The 10862-nt window shown below is 38.9% G+C and overlaps 1 protein-coding gene across 1 annotated transcript; it reads right to left on the reverse strand.

Moving 5' to 3' along the window:
• Positions 1–2472: 2472 nt before the first annotated feature.
• Positions 2473–3514, reverse strand: foxg1d (forkhead box G1d). Its single transcript, XM_016251201.1, has one exon. It carries the CDS (start codon positions 3379–3381, stop codon positions 2473–2475), a length of 909 nt encoding a protein of 302 aa, XP_016106687.1. The 5' UTR covers positions 3382–3514.
• Positions 3515–10862: the final 7348 nt, after the last annotated feature.

The following is a 10862-nucleotide window of genomic DNA, read 5'->3' on the forward strand; positions in this document are numbered from 1 at the left end:
TAAACAGTCATTAGGATTATAAAATATTATTATTATTCATGTTGCATCGTTAGCAATGTTTCGGGGCTCATTTTGCACGCTCTGAATCTGGAAATGCGGCGCGTGCCATATAGGAAAGGGAATATTTTGGGGAATATTTTAGAATTGTCTCTACACATAATCGCATTCAATTATTAGTCCTACAGCGGCTAGGTATGATGTTGTCCTAATATTCTGTTTTCGCTGCAGCCAGTTCGTTTAATTCGTTGTGTTATTGTACTTCTGCAGTAGCTCTGACCCGAGCATGGAAATTATTCAATGAAAAATAAATTAACAATCGATTGCTGCACTGAATGATTCGATATTATGATAATACATTGTTTGAATTAGCCGTAGAGTTTATTTTTATGCTTTTTATGTAACTTTACGTAACTTTTTTTAATTAAATGAATTTAATTGAATAAATAGTCTATTTTATTTTCTTTGAAATGTAGCTAGTTTACAGAGCCTTATTTTATTTAGGCTTGTTTTGTTTTGTTCAATCACTGCACTCACGGTGCTCTTCCAACTAATTAAGTGCTAAAACCAATATATCTAGCCTATAGTAAAAAATAAATAAATAATAAACAAACAAACAATAAATAGATACAGTATATTCAATCATAGCAGGGGACAGAACAATATAGCCTAACAGTTTGTTTTTATTATTTTAGCCCATACTTTAATTCAGTAAATATATTGGGCGCAGAACCTTTTTTATGCTACTTTTAAAAATGTTTTATACCCAAATCTTTTTGGCATATATATATATATTTAATATGTTTATATTTTCCGAATATGTTCATTTTCTTCAAGTCCATATTCTCATAACACACGAACTGTCTCACGCATCACTGAGATCCCCGTCTTTGAGTCGGGAGCTCTGTCAAATTAAACAAATTAAAAATACATAGCCTACATATACATAAATTCCATCATTTACTCACCCTCATTTCGTTCATGAATTTCAACTAACCACCGCTAATGTATTTTGTGTGTGTGCTCAACAGAATAATGATTTAACAACGACTTAATATCAGCATTATTAGTTCAATAACGTCGTATACAATTTTGATCTGTAAAGGAGAAAAATACAACGTTTTGGACTTGCTGAATTAAATCTACAAATCAAAACGTTTATTTTCGATCAGCTGTTTTAGAGACCCGACAGCTGTGGCCAGGCCTGACACTAGACGATTTTTACAACTATTTCTGGCCAAGCACCTGTTCAAAATTATACTACGTTAATGAATGCAATTTATTTTTCGCTGTTTAATTAAATTTGCTCATATTATACATTTCAATTTGAAAAGAGACACTGTAAAGAGAAATCCCCCTCCTTTTAATTTTTTGCATTTTGCATTTTGACAAAAACATTTGTTTTTTAATTATTAGTAGTAGTACTAATTCTTAATTTCTGTAAATACAAATGCGATTTTTCAGTGCTAAACAATCAATCTCTTTTTTTTAAAGTGCAAAACTTTAAAGCAATAATAGTAATAATGTCGGCTTAAACTGGATTGCACCTCCACAAAAGTGAGTTTAACTTTATATTAGTGTTCATCTATATTTGCGTCCTGTTTTCAAACAGCAACTGTTCTAAACTGAAGTGAGCCTCAGACCGCTAGTGTACGGAACACCAAACGTGCTTTAGTAGTTTGCATGCATTGCTAACACATTGCAGATTCTTGGATCGTGTGCTTATTTATAATTCATTCGTTTACGAATTGCGCCGTATGCCCGCTATATTTAAACTAGACGTTCATTCGTTTGCCTTTTAAAATCATGTGACTGCAGCTAATGTCGGCAGGCTACATTTTGTAAAATGAGGCCTATATATGAAATAAAGCCTAGTAATTTTAACAAGTCTGAGTCCAGTCTCACAAGTGGTCCGAGATTCTCCTTAGTGTATTTATTCATTTGATAAAAGACTAAAAGAAAGACAAAGCCTACTTGTAAACTCTGGGACGCAAGACGTTGTTTTAGTATGCAAACGTGACTCTTGAATCTTGGCTTGTAATCCAGCCATATTTCTTCTCTGTTTGTGTGGGTATGAGAGGGACCTGAGAAAATGGAAATAAATAAAAGCCCTGATGAGCGTCTCTGATTCTCAGACTCCCAGTTAAGTTAGGACCAGCAACACATATCATTTCAGCAGGACTGCTGATTAATAGATCATGGATGGATACATGACATCAAATACAGTTAAGAAATATAATATAAATTAACTCGACTTCGAACAGCATATAAATAGTCTGGAGTTAAATCGCACACTGGTCATTTTTCACCAAAAGGTAAGAGCGAGTGCGCTTTCCAAGCCCATAAAACTGCGTATCATATGCACGCCAAAGTCCATTTCTGCGCACCAATACCACGGTTTCGCGTAAAACTGTATGGAAGCATTTAGTCCAGGATTATATGGTTTCATCGCAACGAAATCACTTCCCCATCAGTTTAAAATGAATCTGGAGAGACTCTGTCTCGGTGGGACACAACTCCAGGTAAGCCACTGGAAACGGCCGGTGAGAACGAAGACAAAGTGGTCCTCAGGGAGTCGCCGAGTAACGTCTGCTGACAGCTGAACGCGTTTTGCTGCAGGTAGCCTGACGGGACGGATAACGAACCCATCCCGTAGGAGTTCGTCAGGCCCAGAGCACCGCCAGAACTCGGCTGGACTCCAGGGACGAACGAACCGTAGCCAGGACCTTGATTCAGAAATCCGTGCGGCGTTCCGCTGTAGTGCGGGTGGTGTAAAGAAAACAAAGGCGATATTTGCCAGTATAGAGGATTATGTGGCGTCTCGTTTATTCCCAACCCCAGCGGGGAGAACCGCAGTCCCCGTCTGATCGCCAGCTTTCCTCTGGAGGTGGCCGAGCGTCTCCGGAGCTTGCCGGTGGTTCCGCCGATGAAAACATCGTCGCTCGAGGGGTCCAGCATCCAGTAGTTGCCTTTCCCAGGGTCATCATAATGTCTGGGCACTTTTACAAAGCATTTATTGAGACTCAGATTGTGACGGATGGAGTTCTGCCAGCCCTGCTTGTGCTCCCGGTAAAACGGAAAGTTCCTCATGATAAACTCGTAGATTCCGTTAAGCGTTAGTCTCTTCTCGGGGCTCTGTCTGATTGCCATCATAATCATCGCGTTGTAGCTGAACGGCGGCTTGTCGAGCTTCGCAGTGGTGCTCGGCTCTTCCGCAGCGTCTCTGGCTCTCTCCGCGGGGCCCAGAGATGGTGCGGGGCCCGACAGCGGCTTGTGCTTCTCGGGACGCGTCGTGTCGTGCTTGTCATTTCTGGAGGGAAGCAGCAGACTCTTGATACTGAAGGAACTCAGCTTCTGCAGCGCCGTCGGTTCTTTCTGATCCATGTCGCGTTATCAAACTTTGGAAGAATAAAGGCCAGGCGCCGTCAGGACATCGTATGCAAGGAAAAGCTCTCGGAGAGGAGAAGAGCCAGAACTGGAAACAGAAGTTCACTGATTAAGGTGGTTCCTTGATGTGGGTTTTCATCGCTGAAAGAGGGAGGAGCCTCGAGCGGTCAGTAGCTCCTGACCTGATGCACATTTGCAGACTAGAGGCTAGAAGTCATGGGCGACCACAGTTTTATCAGTCCATGACACATATACAGCCTACTAGGCTACACACAGTGGCGGAGCCAGGATGCTTTCACAGGGAGGGCCAGCAACCAGTCTGGGGTGGCACAGAAATATTCATTATTTCAATATAAAGATGTGTTTTATTACCTACAGCGCAACTGAATGCAATTAATTTCTACTCAATTGTAGTTGAGATATTTGTGAATTAGGTCAAGTATACTGAGTGTATTATTCCTCACCTCCAGGTATTTTAATAAAGGGGCTCACTATAGCTTTATTGCTCAGTCAGCTTGGTTCTGGTTCTTAAACCCCCTAAAGCGTGTTCTCCATCATTGCATACTCATGGATGAGACATGCAGATAGTGACATATAAGAAAGTGAAAAAATCAACAGAATGTAAAATGAGCTATTTTATGCATTTACATAGTTTAATTTTCGTTTGTGCTTTACAAATTATCGAGATATTTTTTTTTTCTATTTTTTTGTATAAGTGCACTGTGCTCACTTTTACTTGTGCGTTGAATTACAAATAAAAAATACATAGCCTATCAGCTTGTGCCTTATCTCGAGTTGTAGAATAGGCTATATTTTATTTGCATTTGAGAGACGTTCTTTAATGTGATGCATATATAGCCTACATGCATGCACATTTTGCAACTTTAATCGTCTTTTTGGTAATTTCATAACTTAACTGACGACATAACATTGTATGCTCATAGTTTTGTGTGTGCTTTACTTGAGGCGATACAGAGCGTGCGCCTCATACTGGAGACTGTGAAGAGCAGGCACGTGCACAGGTAGGGCTCAACCGGTGCAGAGCGCATGCCCTTTTTGTTTTTTTTGTTCTTCAATAAATCAATGCTATTGGTCACCCTTTACGTCTGTCTGTCTGTCTGTCTGTTTTACAAATATATGTAGCGAATGAAAGGTATTAGAAAGAGTTTGTGACTCAATCTAGTTGGATCCGCTCAAACTGTCAGTCAAAGCTCATAACTCCGGCCCCTGTCTCGACTGACTGAGTGCAGTGAACTGAAGCTCCACAGCAGAGCCGCTGAACGTCTTGCAAGCGTGCATACAGTAGCATTTCATCTTTTATAAAATGACATTTTTGCCAAACGTATTTTACAACAGGGAAAACTGAGCGCCCATATACAACAAACTTTGTAACCTGTTGATCAAAACGTAATGTGATGCTGCCGTTTTAATGATGGACAAGTTGCACATTTGCACACATTCGCTGGTCAAAAACACACGGCCATAACTGCATTTGAGTTTGACACAAAGCGACTGAGTGTTCCTCGTCAGCTATAGGTAAAATATATTTCTAAGAAAATTCTTCTTTGATTTATGATGGCTATCTGCTGATACACTTGATTTATTAATATTTAATCATATTATATATGGTCACACTCACAGCAGGGTTCATGTTTACGATGTTAATATGCATGTATTTGCTAGCTAGCTCATTTTTGAATGTAGTATTCTATTCCAGCAGGAGGAGGAATTCGGGGAACTGAGGAACGATGGAGACGAGGAGTATAATAAACTGTCTTTTTAATTCATGAAACACTGGGGTGATCCAACACAGGAGCGAGGAATGACACATGTTCAGACGAAGTACACCCGACAGAGGAGACACACAAAGACAGGAGCTTAAATGCAAGGGATAATTGGAGACACACAGGTGGATCACATAAGACAATCAGACTAAACGAGGACAGGAAAATGACCAAATAAGGAAACACTGGAAGGACTACGGGGGCAAAACAGGTACAAAAATCTGACACAACATTTATTTAAAACATTAATTCATAGTAGTCAAATTTAATCAGATTGAATTAATTCAATGTTTACCAAAAATTGTCCCACATTTACAGACTTCACACAGCTGCCACGGAATCTGAACAAATGATTAGGCTACTGTATCTGGATCAAGAAAATACTTGATGTCATTTTCAATGCAAGTGGAAAAAATTGGTTTATTTACTTATTAATTAATTGACTGCAGGCTAACTGTTTTTTTTTTACATGCAGCTTCAGCTATGGAGTCCCGTCCTTCATAAACTTAAAAGAATAACAAAAAAGTACTTTTAAAAAAATTAAATAGCTTTTTTTATTCCAAGGCAGAACCTTGCATAACCTACTTTATGCTAGGAAAAAATTATGCTAGGTTCCTTTACATACCCCAGCTACTTTTTTGGTTTTATTAGTAATTTATTTTAATCTGAATCTGTAAAATTCTGCTTAAATGGCCCAAACATACAGGATCTTTAATATAAAGACAATTCTTCGACAAAACGGTGGATTTGGTTACAGTATTTTTCAGCTGCTCACACACATTTTCAAAACTTGCCTCTTTTTTTCCAAAACTTTACACATGAATCCAAGAACTGCACACACAAAATGCAAAATCCCTCACATCTCTTGCAAAACGAAGCACTGCATTCAAAATATCACAAACACACCCCAAAAGCAAACATTTGCAAACACCTTTGCCATAATATTACGTTTTTTTAAATTGCTAACATCCCTTTGTCCAATCTGTAGTCACATTTTCAAAACTCTAAACACAATTAGCACAATATCCGTCTGTTGTGACCATACCATTAACACAATTCATGTTGTTTTCACACAATATTCAGTCAATTAACACGTTTCTAAAATGCTTACATTTTCTTTTCACAGCTTAAACCAAAAAACCAAAATCATAGATCTTTCTTAGTGACAGTGACGTGACATGTGGGCAAGTATGGTAACCCATACTCGGAATTAGTGCTCTGCATTTACCCATCCAAAGTGTGTGTGGACACACACACACACACACACACACACGCACACACACAGCAGTGGGCAGCCATTTATGCTGCGGCGTCCAGGGAGCAGTTGGGGGTTAAATACAGCATAACAGAAATAAAGACCTAATGTTCCAAACTTTAAATATAGTGTAAAGCCTTTACTTCTGCAACAACAGCAGCTTAAATGAGCTGATAAGAATTATTTTAATTACTGATAAGAGCTGATTCCAATCTTAATGATTAATTCTTTCCTTAAGTCTTTCCATGACATGGCCATGCACAATAAAAAGACACTGTCTGAAATGGTTTTGTTCCAAACAATACAGAACAACAAAGAGAATCAGAAAAAAGAAATAAAATGTCTGGAAGGGGAGAGTTGGACTAGGGAGAGGAGTAGTTGGACCAGGATGCGGGAGAAGGAGAGGTAGGGGGAGAGGAGTAAGAATGCATGGTGCAGTTCAAAGGAGAGTTGTCACTGATGAAATAAGAGCCACCATCATAGACCATGTGATAAATCACTGAGAGAGGCAGGGAGAGGCAGGTGAGAGGAGTAGTTGGGACCAGGATGCGGGAGAAGGAGAGGTAGGGGGAGAGGAGTAAGAATGCATGGTGCAGTTCAAAGGAGAGTTGTCACTGATGAAATAAGAGCCACCATCATAGACCATGTGATAAATCATGGTCTGTCACTGAGAGAGGCAGGTGAAAGAGTCCAGCCTAATCTCAGACGGTCAACTGTGGTCAACCATTATCCACATTTTTTGACAAACCAACAGGTAAGAAATGCATTTCATGAGGGCCACAATTGCAGTTGTAATGTACCACAATAACTGCTGGCCACCAGCAGCTACAAATACAAATGTCCAATTTTTGTTCTTCTAAAGGACACAACGACTTCCTTGCTCTGGGGGAAGAAGAAAGCTGCTTAATGAAGACCAAGAGCATGTAATTGTAAGATGGGTCATTGCTGACAATGCGATAAAACTCAGAAATTCAGGCCAGAATTGTACAGGACAACCTGGTACTCCAACCTGGAATGAAACCGCTGTACACCGTTCCCTTTGAAAGAAACCTTGAGCGGGTCAAGGAACTCCGACACCAATATGTCCAGGTGCCTATACGCTATATCTGATTCTAGAGGGACTTTTACACTATTCTACACTTTCTTTCACTATTGTCTATTGTAAACATACCCACATAGTGAAAAGCATTTAAAGCATTCATGTGTTTGATTTCTTTCAGACAGTTATGGAGTTGGAGGCTAATCAGGCACCACATGAATTAATTTATGTGGACGAGGCAGGATTTAACCTGGCAAAAACTCGTAGACAAGGAAGAAACCTAATTGGAAAAAGCGCCACCGCTGATGTGCCGGGTCAGAGAGGAGCAAGTGCTGGTTTGGTCCTGCAGAAAAGCCAGATTGGTCCCTACAACACAGAGTGCCTTTTGTTTTTAGATGACCTCCACCAACAACTGGTGCCAGAAGCAGAAAGGGAACAAGTGGGAGGAAATTTGGGATTGCATGGGACAACGTAGCGTTCCACCATTCACATGCAATCACAAATTGGTTTGCAGCCCATCCGAGAATGCTTTCCCCTTTTCTTCCTCCGTACTCTCCTTTCCTCAGTCCCATTGAGGAATTTATTCTGCCTGGAGGTGGATAGTCTATGATAATCGACCACATGATCAAATGTCCCTCCTGGAGGCAATGGAGGCTGGCTGCAGAGACCTCTCCGCTGAAGACTGCCAGGGGTGGATAAGGCATGCGAAGCGTTTCTATCCAAGCTGCATAGCAAGAGACAATATAAGGTGTGATGTCGATGAGAACATGTGGCCAAATGCTGAAGATCGTATAGATTAGAACTGTACTTTTTCTGTTCCTTTTTTGTCTGTCGTTTTGTTTTATTTTGGAAATTTATTTGAACCAAAGGGCAAAGGGCTGTTTTTTTTTTTGTTATCACTGACAGCAATTTCATTTTGCCAATAAAGCTTTTACTGCAGCAAATCTGTCACTTTTTTTCTTTTTTTTTACATTCCATAAAGTACTGATAACTCCTTCACTATACTGTACACATACGATCTAAAATGAATCCACACATTTACACAAAACAAATGTAGAGTTCAGCTGACTGAATTATTATTATTTAAATGGATCTCATATTGTATGTTCTATACAGGTCGAACTGAGACATGACAAGTAATGCAGTTTTTGTAATGCCATTAATTGTTAGCATTTTGACAGTCTATGCACTATGATTGACTATATGTTCCTATTGGCTAGAAAACCAGTGCTAGTGTTTTGACCGAATTTTGAATCGGGGTTGCTGTGTTTTGATAGAGTTAGTATATGTAGAAAAAGGTATTAAGCATTTTGAAATGTGGAGTTTGTATTTATTTAACAAAATGTGGTTTTGGCCAGGAAATAAACTATTTGGCTAATTGTGTGATGTAGGCGTGTTAAGAGTTTAGAAAAAGTACTTTAAGTATTGGTAAACGCTTGTTAGCAATTGAAAAAAACTGTAATAGTCTTAGCAAAGCTGTATTCACAAGCACATTTCTGATGTTTTTGTTTTTTTCTCGATAATTGTTAATAGCTTGGATGTTAATTCCAGATATCTATATAGATTTTTTTGCCAGTCAGGAGTACAAAGAATTTTTCTAGCAAAAAATCATATTGAGATATCCATAACTAAAATGCAGATATCTGAGATTTGACGAAGAAGGATTCCAATCTATTATCAATTATTAAATTGTAAATAGTCAGAAATCAAGTTTCAATAGAATTGTTGCTCTGGACGTATCCGGGGGGTTTTGGATAAATGCCTGAAATACGGTCTGTGGTTAATACAAGCTCAAGATATTTTCATAGTTTTGACATTTATAAGAAATGTCATGTCAGATTTCATTTCCTTGCATTTTTCATTAAAAACGGTGAGTGTCACAAGCAGTCGAGACTTCATTATTTCCCCATTTAAGTAGACAGCAGTTGGTCTTGGATGCCTGAAATACATGGCCGCTGAGTGACTTTTCTTGAAAGCTGTAGAGAGCTGGTGTTGTCAGAGCTGCATCACATAACACACTGTGAGAACTGAGGACTAGACAATCAATGCAGTCGATAGAAAACAGCATGTGCAAGAGATCAGTCGCGGAACTGTAGAAACACGCTCTTCCAGCGTTTACAATGCATCTGTAAAATAAGTTTACATTCATTTTTTAATGTGCATCTTATTGCTGTTCTTGTGATAATGATTATCATTGTGAAATTGTAGAATCTTGTGTAGTGATCACTCAGCTGCAATCTAATCAAAACAGTTTAAAGTGTGGGGCGTGGTGTAAATTAACATGATTTTATGGTGTCATTTTTATGCTTTAAATAGGGTTGTCAAGCAATTACATTTTTAAAATCTTCTTTGTGCTGATTAATTAAAGATAATTTAAAGTCATTATTGTGTTAAATTAGAAAAGCACTGAATGACATTACAAAAAAAGTAGCTTTAGAAAGACCTATTTTTAATTCAACATTCAAAATAATGAAATATGAAATGATTTTAAGAAAGAAAGAAATGCTACTCTAAATATGCCTGAATGAGTGAGTCATAGTCATTTATTCAGTGTCATTCGTTCAATTCGTTCAAATGGCCGATTCATTCAGAACAGAAGCATGTGACTGTCTTTATGAAGGGCTCACTGAATCATTGGCTCAATCGATTCCTTCAAAAATGTGGATTCGTTCAGTAATGATTCACCGCAGTGTGTATAGGTAAGATTTTCGCTGGTGAAACTGCACAAAAACAGACAATAATTAAAATACTGTGTCTAAAATGTAACACAATATTAACTTATTGCTTATTGATTTATTTGCCCTCATATCTTGAATTTTAGGCTCATATAACAAGTAGTATGGGGCAGGGCCGTTTCTAGGCGTAGGTGAGCTAGGCGGGCGCCACCAGCTGAAGGGGCGCCAATGAGCGCACGTACTGGCACTTTCAGCAGGGTTGTGATAAAGAGTGGCACGCTCACCCTGAAATATGACTGCCGCCACTGGATCCCCCAACATTATTGGGCTAGAGTGCTGTCAATCTGACGAGGCCTGTATGCCACTAGATCAGAGTGCTGTCAATCTCTGCCTGAGTGTTGCATGCAAAGTTTGCATTTGGAGCGCTCCACAACGCCGCTAGATCAGTGGGCTCTGTCAGTGCTTTGGCAATGTAACACTTTTTTTGCCATGCAATAAAGCTAAGTTCAAAGGCCAATTTAAAATATTGGTACAGTAAATAAAGTGCACAAAATCAGTATTTTGTTTAGGCAGTATTTGTGGCACATTTGTCCAAATATTTGTGGCAGATTTGTCCAAAAGGTGTGCGTTTTTTGCGCCAATGCATTGTTAAAGGATCAGCATGTTAAGTAATATTCCCATATAAACTTTAACATCCAATTAAAAAATATTTGTATAGTAAAATT

The sequence above is a fragment of the Sinocyclocheilus grahami genome, unplaced genomic scaffold (genome assembly GCF_001515645.1).
Source record: "Sinocyclocheilus grahami isolate Dianchi unplaced genomic scaffold, SAMN03320097.WGS_v1.1 scaffold1034.1, whole genome shotgun sequence".
NCBI classification, from domain to species: domain Eukaryota; kingdom Metazoa; phylum Chordata; class Actinopteri; order Cypriniformes; family Cyprinidae; genus Sinocyclocheilus; species Sinocyclocheilus grahami.